Below are 12,603 nucleotides of genomic sequence, written 5' to 3' on the forward strand. Positions count from 1 at the left end.
GCCAGCGGTCTGAAAGCCTCTCTCACTGTTTACCCTTTAGAACTCTCCCCCCATCCACGCCTAGAGGATTCTCCCACGGGGATTTTTATTTGGAACTGCAGTGTACAAAACAGCAATCAGGGCTGCTCTGGTGAAATCGTGGGGGCCTCGCTATGGCCCCCAGGCCTCCCTTCGCGGTCCTCCCAAGACCCAGGCATGGAGTGTGAAGGGACCTCGGGCTGCGTGGGGGCCTCGGGGGATGCTGGTTACACTCCCGGAAGTGCGCAGCCCCTTGGCTCTGTCCTGTAAGCGGACTCGCTCTTGGCCAGTGTGGGCAGCTCTAAGGCAGGCAGCCCAGTCCTGGGAACTCGAGGAGAGGAACTCTGCCTGAGCATCGGAGCCGGCCTCCTGGAGGAGGGGACCGCTGAGCTGGGCCTTGGGGTGAGCCGGTGAACCCGGGCACACGGAGAGAAGCGCAGTCCGGGCCGAGGGTCGAGCAGGAGCAGGGAGTGTCCAGTGCCCACGGGCGGGCTGCGTGGCCTGGGGCCTTGGGTTCTGGGCTAAGGAGTGAGCACGCGGTGAAAGTAAGGACAGGAGTGGTAGAAACTAAGCATTTTAATATTTCGGAATTCTGCAACATCCACTGGAGAACTGCATTCATTTCTACTGCTTTGTCAGTTTCAGCCCCACCTGCCACCTCGACGATGGAGATGAAGTGTTCTGTGACCAGTGCGCCCCGGGATACGCGGGGGATTGGTGCGAGAGGTAGTCTGCTTCGCTCGACCGGTTTCCAAAATTTTTTTTACTATAAATTCTATGTGTTTATTTTTAAATGTGTGGTTAAGTGTGGCTTTAGAGCTTTCGGTATGTCATTATTATTCCATCGGATCACAGAGAAAAACCAGTCGATTGATTAAAAAATTAATGTTGGAAGTCCCTGGGGATTTTTTGATCTCCTTGAGCTAATCTCAGTTTTCATCGGTATCAATAGGAAACTGCCAGGAGTCAGTACTTCTGTTCATACGTTTGAATGTCCCGTTACTCTGGATGATTCCATAGGCAAGGGGGTGTTTGATTTAATAGCTGTCTTCTGGCGCCTGGAAGCCAGGGTTGTCTGTCCCACGTGTACGTCTCGGTGCCAAGTCTGGCTGGACTCCGTGGGAGGTGACATCGCTGGGTGGTGGGATGCGGGTCGAATTGTCTGGGGCTGGAGCATGTCCCCGGGATGTGTGGCTCCTTTTGGACGCCCTCCCCGTGCCTCACAATGAGTGACGAGAATCTGTGAATGCCTGAACTCGAGCAGCATTCCTCTCACGGTAAATCTTCGGTAAAGAGTCGGTGTGATGGATTAACTATTCAGAGAGTCCCTGGATGGTGGGGTAATATCTACAGTAATTGCATTTGTTTGCATCCCTCTCTCAATCTTTTATATAGATGTGCAGACGGTTACTTTGGAAACCCAACAGTGCCCGGAGATTCCTGTGTCCCGTGTAACTGCAGTGGCAATGTGGACCCCTTGGAGGCCAGGAGCTGTGATTCCGTCACCGGAGAATGCCTGAGATGTATTGGGAACACCGACGGCCCCCACTGTGAGAGGTGTGCCTACGGGTTCTATGGGGACGCCGTGACTGCGAAAAACTGCCGTGGTGAGTGTGTGACCCAGCGGTCGGGTCCATTACTTATCACCCTGTGAAGTCTCCATCCATTTAAGTAACTTACTTAACATCACTTAACTTACTTGCATCAAAAAGCACTCGGCCCAGGAGGTCACTTGACCCGATCTGCGCTGGGTTAGCTTGATCAGTTACTCCAAAGGAAGGTCAGGTGGCCTAGAAAATATGCGCCCTTCCATTTCAGGAGAAAGTGGCTCTTCACAGAGTCCTGGCACTGCCCCCAGTGACCAAGGAGGCCAAGGAAGCCTGTCCCGTTTGTCAGCGAGACGCTACGGGCTTCGTGAGGCAGATGGGATTTCAGGACGTGGAATGGGAAATGGGGAGACCCTAGCCCCCAAAACTGGTGTGTCTCAGTGGTCTGCACCTGAGTCACCCATCCCCACGTCGCTCGGCAGGGCTGTCTGCTTAGACCCTTGAAATTCAGACCATGTAAAACCAGTTACTTAGAAAAGTAGATTTTCAAACTCCTAGAATGGCAGACTTATAGCCTTAGGGCTGATAACAGCTCTCAGATTTTTTCACACAGTTCTTGAAAAAGGAATGAAAGAGTAAAAGTGACAATTATAAATTATTTTGATAACTTCCTGTAAATGCTGGTCCAACTGTGCTGTTACAACGTGGAGACACAAGAGGGAGCTAGCAATCCAGAAAAGATGTTTTCCTAGCACCACGTCAAGAGATTGACAAGCTTCTGTTGCCCTGGGCCTATGAGCCCGACCTTCAGCACTTTGACTGGTTATCATAGGTAGATAATTATGATAACCGGTAATTGTATAAAGCTTCAAAGTTTATGGAATGCTTTCACAATTCTCACGGCATTTCTTTTCATCCTTACTGCAAACCTTGATGATTAATTTCTTAGTTCATTTTTCATTTATTAAGTGTCTGTTACTTCCCAGGCACTATGCCAAATACTGTGATTGGAGTTGGAAATTTATTTAATCAGACTTGAAAATCCCAAGTTTATTTGGGAGCTACACACGATGGTGTAGGAGAGAGGCACGTGTGTGGATTCAGGGCTTTGGAGTCTGACTAGAGTCTAGGATTGGTCACCAACCAGCCCTGTGACATTAGGCAAATTTTATTAACCTCTCCTAGCAACTATTTCTTCATACATAAAATGGACCAAATTATACGTATACACTGAGGCCTTTCTGAAAAGTCAATAGGATGACAAATTTAAAGTTCTTGACAGTAAATAAATGGTAGCTATTACAATTGCTGGTAATAAGAGCAGTCATTTTTATTATTTTTCTGTATCAATGCTGTCCAACAGAAATGTAAATCACACATGTAATTTAAAATTTTCTAGTAACCACCTTTTAAAAAGTATAAAGAGGGCTTCCCTGGTGGCGCAGTGGTTGAGAATCCGCCTGCCGATGCAGGGGACACGGGTTCGTGCCCCGGTCCAGGAAGATCCCACATGCCGCAGAGCGGCTAGGCCCGTGAGCCATGGCCACTGAGCCTGCGCGTCTGGAGCCTGTGCTCCGCAACAGGAGAGGCCACAACAGTGAGAGGCCCGCGTACCGCAAAAAAATAAAATAAAATAAAAAGTATAAAAAAACAGGTGAAATACATTTTAATAATACATTTTATTTAACTCAATATATAGAAAGTATTATCATTTTATCACGTAATCAAGTTTTCAAAGTATTAATAACTGTTTTCTTTCTTTTTAATACTGTCTTCAAAATTCAGTGTGTGTTTTATAGCCCATCTTGATTAGGATGCTAAGTTTTCATCAGAAATATTTGATCTGTATTCAGATTACATAAAATTCAATGTTGAAGAAATGGATTCAGACACCCAAGTTGTTCAAACATATTTAAAAGTTTTCCATCATGTTTTCCTTTATGTGCATCCACGCTGACAAAGCTGCATCAGCATTTTGCCATGGGGATAAAAGGGAAAATATAAAATAGAAGGTCTCAGGGATGACTGGAGAGTGGGGGGAAGTGGGGGGGTCAGGACAGGTGGGATTTGGGTCTAGGTCCACGTTGTTGGCCCAGGGAGCTGGACTGGTTATGGGCTGACCCTGCCTGGCTTTCTCTAGTTTCTGAGCATTTACACTTTTTATTCTTTTCCTATCTCCTTTTCCCCCCATTCCTAGCTTTGACAAGATGCATTCCTACAACTGTTTCTGAATATTTCACTAGAAATCCTTCCAGGTCTATAATAAGGGTCCTTCTTAGGAACTTCCCAGAAATCTCCACACGATAACATAATACCATATTTTATTAGGTGAACCCGGTAAAAATGCCAGTATTCAGTATTACTGACAACAGCTTTGGTGTGATAGATGCAGTAGTGGCTGTGGACACAGTTGTCCAGGGCAGAGGGTGGTGTGGAGGGAGAAAAGGGCGGTGGGAAGCCTCCTGGGCTCTAATATTAAAGAAACCTTGTGCAAAGTAACTTAAGTCGGTATAATTTTTATATTGTGGGGTTCTTCTGAGAATTAAAATACCTGTAAAGAACCTGGCAGAAGGTAATTGCCAGATATTTTAAATTAGTATTATTTATAACATGAACAATTTTTATTAATAATTGCTATTATAATTGTTGTTATAGAGGGATAACTGCAAATAACAGTGTGATCTCTGGCTAGTTACATCACCTTTCTAAGTGTTAGACTTTTCACCCAAAAATAGAGAAAATTATAGTACTTCCCTCGTATGTTTGTTATGAAGGTTCATTCATTTATTTCACATATTGACTGTAACGTGGAGACACAAGCTGACGGGTGTGTGATAAATGTGATTTGTTATTATCATCAATATTTGGTGATGATCATACTCGAAGTGAACTTGGAATAATCCCCAGAGGAAGGGTGGGGTTTGAGTAAGGCACAGAGAGGGAGGATCAGAGGGAAATACAAGAGAAAGAGGAAGGAAACCAAAGTGTTTTGAAGGGGTCCCGAAACCTTGGTAAGAGAGAGGTTCAAAAGGGAGAGAAGGGTCCATGGCCCATCCCACTGAAAGATGCATCAGGACGGAGGCAGGATCTGCTCACTGGATCTGCACCCGGGAGTCCTGGACATTTTAGGAGGAGCCGTTGTAGCAGCCAAGGGGCTAAGAATTGGGCTGGAAGATTGGGTGGTGTGAAGGGGAAGGGAGGGAGGGAGGGAGACGGTAGGGAGAGTCGGGGATGGAAACTCAGAGAGAGTTAAGGGTTTGTGGGGGGGATGGCGGGGTGTGAGTGAATGTGTGTGAGCGTGTGATGTTTTCCCTGGGAGACAGTTAAGAGTGGTGGGAGGCTGAGGACGGTTTTAAATACAGGTTTTATTATTATTTCGGTACAGCAAGGCCAGCAGATCAGGAGAGGACCACCATCACAAAGGCAGTTTGTTACTCTGGAGGCCAGGTCAGGGGAGAGTTGGGGGGCGACGGGGACACCCCACAGCATGGGGGTGGCTACACGGGGAAGCACCTGGGTTGGTCACGAGGGCAAGTGTGGACAGGAGCCTTTATCTGCAGGAAGAAAAGGGCGCGCAGGGTAAGCAGGTCTGGGACTGGCTAGTCTGAATCATTTCAGCGGGTCCCGGGGCCAAGGGACTGTGCCTCTTTTCTGATGCCGGGCCCTGGGGTGACTAGGACTGGTGGACAGTGGAATGTCAGGGCCCAAAGGAACCTGAGAGCCAGTGAGGAAGGCGTGGGGTGTGGGCTCTGGATTGGATGGTTTGCATATGAAAGGCATTCCAGCAGGTGAGCTGTTTACAGTCTCTGGAAATTGACTAGCCCTGGGCCTGGCTGTCTCTCCAGGGTCAGCAAGGCCCCAGAAGTCAAAGCATCAGAAAAACAGAAAATAAAAGTTAAACTACAAGAATGGGCAGCATTGTGTGGGGCCCATGACACTTGACCAGCCTCCTACAGGAGCTGTGAACATCGATCCACGATCCACGCACACAAGGGAAAAACTAGGGGAGAGAGGCCCAGTGACATGGCCATAGTCAACCAAGGAAGCAGAATCCCACCCCCTTTCCTCTGACCATCAGCCTTCCACTTTCCAGTGCCCACCCCTACTCTGCCCCACAAAGGCTGCCACACAAAGTGTGCTAGGGCTTGAGGTAATGCGTGACGTTTTTCTTACGTGGTTATACCGTAGGACGGAGAGTGTGCATTTTCCGAGCCCAAGCATTCATAAATGGCACACGTCCTGGGATAGCTTGTCAGTGAACATTTTACAAATTTTAAATGAAGCGCACATTGACAGCTGTGGTACGAAGTAAACGGTTCTTGGACCCGTTAATTTGAATCACTTTGAGAAGGGAGGGACTTTGTGGCTTTAAACATCAATATTCTGGCTGTAGATAAAACAGAAGCATCTGGCCAGAAGGTAAGAACCTCAAAGGACTCACGACTCAGGACAGAGAAATAGTTCATTAAATTATGATGTACAGTATTAGTTATCTAGGTCGTTATAACTGAGCTTTAAAATATTAAATATGTATAATGGGAATGAGCAAGTGGCTAAATTGATTTTGAAATCTTCTTTGCATGTTTTTTAATGAAGATTGGTTGATATACATTGGTGGCTCATTTTAAAAATTTCAAAGAATTCATGAAATTGGTTAAGTTCGTTTACCAATTATTATCTTAACAGCTTCAAGTAATTTTTTTTCTCTGTGATGGTTCCTTTCACCAACCTTATTTTGGCTTACTCTTCAGAAAAATACTAAATTTTTCAAGCTACTGCAAAGCAATAATTTTGTTTTATGATTTGAAACATGAATGTTAAAATTTCTCCTCTGGGGATTAAGGGATTTTGTAACAGCCGTACCCAGAAATGGGCACAAATATGCCTTCCGTGTGTGTTAGCCTGTGAATGCCATGGCCAAGGCTCCCTTTCTGCTGCCTGCCATCCTGAGACTGGACTCTGTGACTGCAAAGCACACGTGGCCGGACAGCAGTGTAACCAGTGCCTGGTAAGACGCCTCCTGGTCATTACATACAATGAACATGTGTGTCAGTGTTAATGTCTGTAAGTCATGCCTTAACTGGTTCAAATGAAATGGAATCCCGACCACCAGAAAGAGCAGGTTCCTGCAACATGGCTGGTGAGTGCTATGCGGCCCTATCTGGAGAGTATGTATTCGAGCAGTGGAATGATGTCAGGAACACTTTATGAGTCTATGACACGTGCAGTTGTTGATTTGGGAAATGTTCTGGTAGATACTAGCCACTTACTAAAATGTATTTTGTCTTCCGTGGCTCTGCCCCCGTGAAACAGCACGGCTACTACGGGTTGGACATGGGGCTCGGGTGCCTGCCCTGTAACTGCAGTGCGTCGGGCTCCCTGTCGGACGACTGCACAGAGGAAGGCCAGTGTCGCTGTGTCCCAGGTGTAGCCGGGGAGAGGTGTGACAGGTGTGCCCGCGGCTTCCATGCCTACCAGGACGGTGGCTGTACACGTAAGCTCCTGAATTCAGTGTTTGAGACTTTATTGTAATTCCCAGACTTTCCTTTGAGCTCTCCTTTGACTTCTGTCTAATTCTGTTAAGTTCCTTTACATTCATTTTTCTGAACATGTAGGATTTCATACCTTTTTTCTAGTTCCTGATCCCTATTTTGGGTGAGTCCACAAGCCTTGGTCAGGCTGTACTAACTGTGTGAGCTTAGACTAATTACTTAACTTTACTTAGCTTCGGTCTCCTCATCTGTAAAATGGAGAAGTCGATTATTCCGTCCATCCAGGAGTTACCGTCAAGGTTGTACTTAAAGTCCTTAGCGTGGCGATTGGCAAACAAGTGCTCGGTGAGTGTTAACTCTCTGTTCTCCCCACCTGTGGAGGCCTTTCCCGGTCTTTTCTCTATTTCTCCCACTGTGCCCTTATTATCTCTCAGCCAGGAGCAACTCTCCACAAGGAGGGGCATTCACCTCCCGTGAGACACGGCGGGGTGCTGGGGATCACGAGTTTTCTTTCAGGAGCTAGAAGAGTGATTGAGATTATTTAACACAAGGGAAATAACTTGCAGCATCAACTCTGACCCCTTCGGTTGACCCCGACGGTCCTGATCTGTAACAACACCCTGTGTCTCTGTTGTAGCCTGTGACTGCGCTCACACTCAGAACACCTGTGACCCAGAGTCAGGGGAGTGTGTCTGCCCGCCTCATACTCAGGGTGCGGCGTGCGAGGGGTGTGCGGACGGACACTGGGGCCACGACCTGGAGCTCGGATGCCAGGTGTGCACTGTCACCTGCACATTTTCTCAACTGAGAATTACTTTGCTGTGTCAGGTTTCATTCTTCTTCTTTTATCTATTCGCTTGATTTTACCCTGTTGAATAGCTTGATGGTTTCTATTCAAAACTCAGGACCGATTGTAGGAATCAAAGTGGAAGAAGCAACATCCTTAAAATACAATATTCTAAGTTTTCTTCAAGAGTCTAGCTGTGGAATTGCTGGTTAGAAGATCAAAAATTTATTTTGGTGCCCTTTAAATATATTCTGCAATATATGCTATCTTCCAGGAGAAAGACCTAAATCACTTTATTGGGGGTGGGGGAGGTATGTCCGATCTTCAACGGTTCTGTTTCTCTATGTCGCTTTTGTTGGTTAAACTTAGACTTTACATTTTGAAAACAGAGGGAGCGTTACTGGACTTCTAAAATCCTTTTGCTGGACTGCTTTGACCTATTAAGTAGATTGAATTTCAGGCCACGGTTGTGGCCCGGCCTGCATGTGTCACAAAGATTCACTAACGTCCAGCAGCATAAGTCCTGGCCTCTTGATGGCTTGTGGCAAAGTGAGTCCATATGGCAATAGTGAGAGCGATCCATTTGTTTGTATAATCTCCCCACGTTTAGTGTTTTCCTGTAATCCCCATATGTGTACATTATGAAAATATGAAAGCTGCCTTTTTATTTATTCAGTATTTTTCGTGCAGGCCTGCAATTGCAGTAGCGTGGGGTCAGCCAGTCATCAGTGCGATGTGCTTACTGGCCATTGCCAATGTAAGCCTGCATTTGGTGGACAGACCTGCCACCAGTGCTCCCTGGGGTACAGAGACTTTCCGGACTGTGTGGCCTGTGACTGCGACCTGAGAGGGACACTGGCCGACACCTGTGGCCAGGAGCAGGGTCTCTGCAGCTGTGCCCCGGAGACCGGAACCTGCTCTTGCAAGGTACTGGCGCCCGATTCCACTTCCTCCCTCCCTCCCACTCACCATTCTGACTTCGGGGCTTTAACTATTTAAATAAGCACTTGGGTTTTAGACGCTTCTCATAATGAGTTTGCACCACCTTCTGGGTCTGGGTTTAAATCCTGTGTATGCTCTTCTGGAATGATGGATGATTCTTTAGAAGGAATTTGTACTGTTAATTACAAGTGTCAGATGATGGGACTGATTTGAAAAACACGCTGAGTTTTCTATCATGTGTTTCAGTTGTCTGAGTAGCCTATCTGTCTTGAATATACAGGTAAAATAGATAACACAGGGCTTCAGGAAGTTTTGTGATTCTATACCTGGTAAGTAATTATTCTCCTTTGCGTGCTGGCCAGACTAGAGGACATGTGTGTTTATTATTTTCCCAGGAGGTTAGATTTCAACATCATACTTAACTCTGTGTATTTCCTTTCGTCTTCCCGTTGTGCTTTGTCATTAGAAGGTCCTTGGCCATCTTCTCTGTTCCTTTCCCAGGGTCTGAGAGATGGAATCCTGGTTGATTAGCGGTGGGGGAGGAGGAAGGGGAAACTCATGTGGCTGCGGGGTAACGGGAACATCAGTGGACGTGTGCTTGGTTCATCACATCTGTGGTAGCAGTTCTCACCACGGATGGTCAGCACAGGAGGACCTGCCCTGATAATATCTGGCCCGTGGCTCTCCACCTGACTGGTCACCTGGGACCTCCAAGAGGATCCGGGCCCACTCCTGGAGACTCACCGGGGAATATGCATTTTCCAAAAGCTTCCAAGACGATTCTGATGATCAGCTGAGTTGGGGAATCACTGAGTCTGAGAGAACTGATGCTCAGAGAGGTTAAGGAACCAGCCTGAGGAGCAGCTAGTTAGCCATGTTTGTTCATCCAAAGTGATTTTTGTGTTTTTTTCCCATTTCTGTTTGTTCGTAAACCGTGTCTCTTTTTTTCAGGTAAAAATGAGTCTGTCACTTTGTCCCCTTTAGGAAAATGTCATTGGCCCTCAATGCAGTGAGTGTCGAGCTGGCACCTTTGGTCTGGACAAGGCGGACCCTCGGGGGTGCACCCCGTGCTTCTGCTTTGGGCTCTCACAGCTGTGCTCAGAGGCCGAGGGCTACGTGAGGATGCCGGTGGGTTACACACGCAGATAGACGTTCTGTTCGCAACCCTCTACCCTCGGGAGTTGGGTGAGGGTGGGAAAGGCAGCCAGGTACTTACATTAAACTTTGCTCTTACTGCATCAGAAATTCTAGGAAGCTGATTTGGGTTAGTCCAGAATCAGAGGTCTGCTTCTGCTGTCCAGGAAGTAAATAGAACAGGAACCTGGGCATCAGTGTCGCTCTGTGCTAATCTGTCTGCAGCCTTAGTCGGAGTGAAGAGTGAAGTCTCAGCAGCCTCCTTCATGTAATTGAACCTGGCCCAGTATAGGAAGAGTTTGACCCTAAATGCAGTGGTTTAAAGGCATTTTCAGTTCATTTTAATCCAGGTGTTTAAATTGAAAAGAAAAGTCTTTCTTACTGCTGTTTTAATAATGAAGCTGTCTCGTCTGAAACAGTGGAAGAATCTGATGGTCAAAGGTGTGATGTTAATTCACATTCTAAAGTGGCTTTGTCCTCCCCTCCGTGACTAGGTAACGCTGGGCTCAGATCAGCCTCTTCTGCGTGTGGTTTCTCAGAGTAACCTCAAGGGTACGACCGAGGGGGTGTATTACCAGGCCCCTGATGTCCTCCTGGATGCCATGACTGTCAGGCGGCATGTCCACACAGAGCCGTTTTACTGGCGGCTGCCCGGGCAGTTTCAGGGAGACCAGGTGAGACGTGCACCCAGCCTCCAGCCATCCACATTTCCTGGGTGCACTTTGAAATCACAGTGGACTGGGTTGGCCTATTGCTAACTGGAGTAGTTATTAATCTCCTCTTCTAACTGGGGATGGAAAAGGTTAACACTTGTAAAAATCCCCCAGATGAATGGCTCTTTAAATTTCTCCATTAATTTTGAAAGTCTTTTAAAGTTCAAAACATATTCTTTTTCTTCTTAAAGCAGTCATTTGACAAACATTTATTGTTTTTACTAATAGAGGCTCAATGCAAGCTTGGGAGCTATGTCCCGAGAGGGTCTTCTCAAGAAATTGGCACTCCTTCTGGGGCAGGGGTGACAGAGACTTGAAGGCATCATATGCATCTTTGTTTATATAAGTATAGCAGTCTGTCTATGAATTCAGCCTGATTTCTAAAACTTGAAAATATGTGCTCTGATGGCTATACATAATTTTTAATTCAAAGGAGCTTGAAAGTAATTACAATGACTGTTCTGTTACTTTGGAGCTTACCTTTGTTAGTATCATCAAGAGGAAACATTGGGAGGTGATGGCTGTGGCTGTGGCTTTGGTGATGGTGGTCCCATGGGTGTATACTTATCCCCAAACCCATCAACCTGTATACAATACATAAGTACAGCTTTTTACAGCCGATCACACCTTCATGATGCGATTTTAAAAACTTTTGAAGGATCGCTTACTTAGGAACGATAGCCTGGGTCAATTTAACGATCCATAATTAAGTAGAATTAGAAGGAAATTCATACCAGACAACGTATTCCACCCATGTGATGTATTTTTAAGACACAAGATTTCTTTCAAATGGCAGCAGGCTTATGATAAAATCATTTTAAACCAGTGCTATGCCAGAGAAGTAAACAACATTGTACTCTTCGACAGCTCATGGCCTACGGCAGCAAACTACGGTACAGCGTGGCCTTCTATTCTTCCAGTGGGATTGGCACCTCCAACCTGGAGCCTCAGGTGCTCATCAAAGGAGGCCGGACCAGAAAGCAAGTCATCTATGTGGACGCGCCCGCCCCCAAGAACGGACTGAGACAAGAGCAGGAAGTGGGGATGAGAGAGGTGACCGAGCACTCTTTTCACACAGGCCCCTCGGGCTGGGAACTCTGCTCTGCATGCAATGAAATCATGAAGCTGCTGTAATAGAGAGTGAAGAAGAAGGCTTTGGGGCAAAATTCCAGTGGGTTTAGCAGAACTTCTACAAAGATTCAAATTTCACATTCTCAAGAAATGTATATTAGGCTTATGTTAATTTAGTGCAAATTGCATCTTAAATCCTTTATCGTGGTACACAAGTTTCAACCTGTATGGATATGATGGTCTGGAGTCTTTGGCTGCCCTTGAATTTGGAAAGTGTGGATTCCTCCCTCCAGCAGATGTTTACTGACTGTCCTCTGTGTGGCTAGCACTGCCAGAGGTGATGTGAGGCCATTGATAAATGAGATGGTGCGGCTGCCACCCCTGGGAGGTGACACGAGAGAGCTTCCTCACTTAAGCTCCGTGTCACTTAGAACTGGGCTCACTGCTGGAGAAATTTCTGAAGGAATTAAGTTCATATGCCTCTGAGCATCTGTACCCTGAATTTAATTCAATGTGCTTCTCGTCCACAGAATTTTTGGAAATACTTTAACTCTGTCTCTGAAGAACCTGTCACACGCTCAGATTTTATGTCTGTTCTTAGCAACATTGAGTACATCCTCATCAAAGCATCTTATGGCCAAGGATTACAGCAAAGCAGGTACTTGGAAACTTCTAGAAGTTTCAAAATATTTTCCTTATTTGAAAGCAAACTGAAGGGATTTGATTCACTTTACCCCCATTACCTCCTATCTTTTTTTTTTTTTTTTTTTTGCTGTACGCGGGCCTCTCACTGTTGTGGCCTCTCCCGTTGCGGAGCACAGGCTCCGGATGCGCAGGCTCAGCAGCCACGGCTCACGGGCCCAGCCGCTCCGTGGCATGTGGGATCTTCCCGGACCGGG

The 12,603-nt window shown here is 46.5% G+C and overlaps 1 protein-coding gene across 1 annotated transcript in view; it reads left to right on the forward strand.

Moving 5' to 3' along the window:
* LAMA1 (laminin subunit alpha 1) overlaps positions 1–12,603 on the forward strand; it is a gene marked incomplete at its 5' end in the record, with an annotated part of 155,412 nt that overhangs the window by 80,058 nt on the left and 62,751 nt on the right. The window contains 10 exons of the mRNA XM_081253245.1: positions 658–744; positions 1,414–1,625; positions 6,467–6,573; positions 6,879–7,059; positions 7,695–7,831; positions 8,535–8,771; positions 9,771–9,914; positions 10,415–10,594; positions 11,501–11,686; positions 12,235–12,362. Coding sequence (XP_081109371.1) covers positions 658–744; positions 1,414–1,625; positions 6,467–6,573; positions 6,879–7,059; positions 7,695–7,831; positions 8,535–8,771; positions 9,771–9,914; positions 10,415–10,594; positions 11,501–11,686; positions 12,235–12,362 — 1,599 coding nt within the window. The remainder of the gene's footprint in view (positions 1–657; positions 745–1,413; positions 1,626–6,466; positions 6,574–6,878; positions 7,060–7,694; positions 7,832–8,534; positions 8,772–9,770; positions 9,915–10,414; positions 10,595–11,500; positions 11,687–12,234; positions 12,363–12,603) is intronic.

Source organism: Mesoplodon bidens, assembly GCF_964165515.1.
Source record: "Mesoplodon bidens genome assembly, chromosome: 13".
Classification (NCBI taxonomy): Eukaryota; Metazoa; Chordata; class Mammalia; order Artiodactyla; family Ziphiidae; genus Mesoplodon; species Mesoplodon bidens.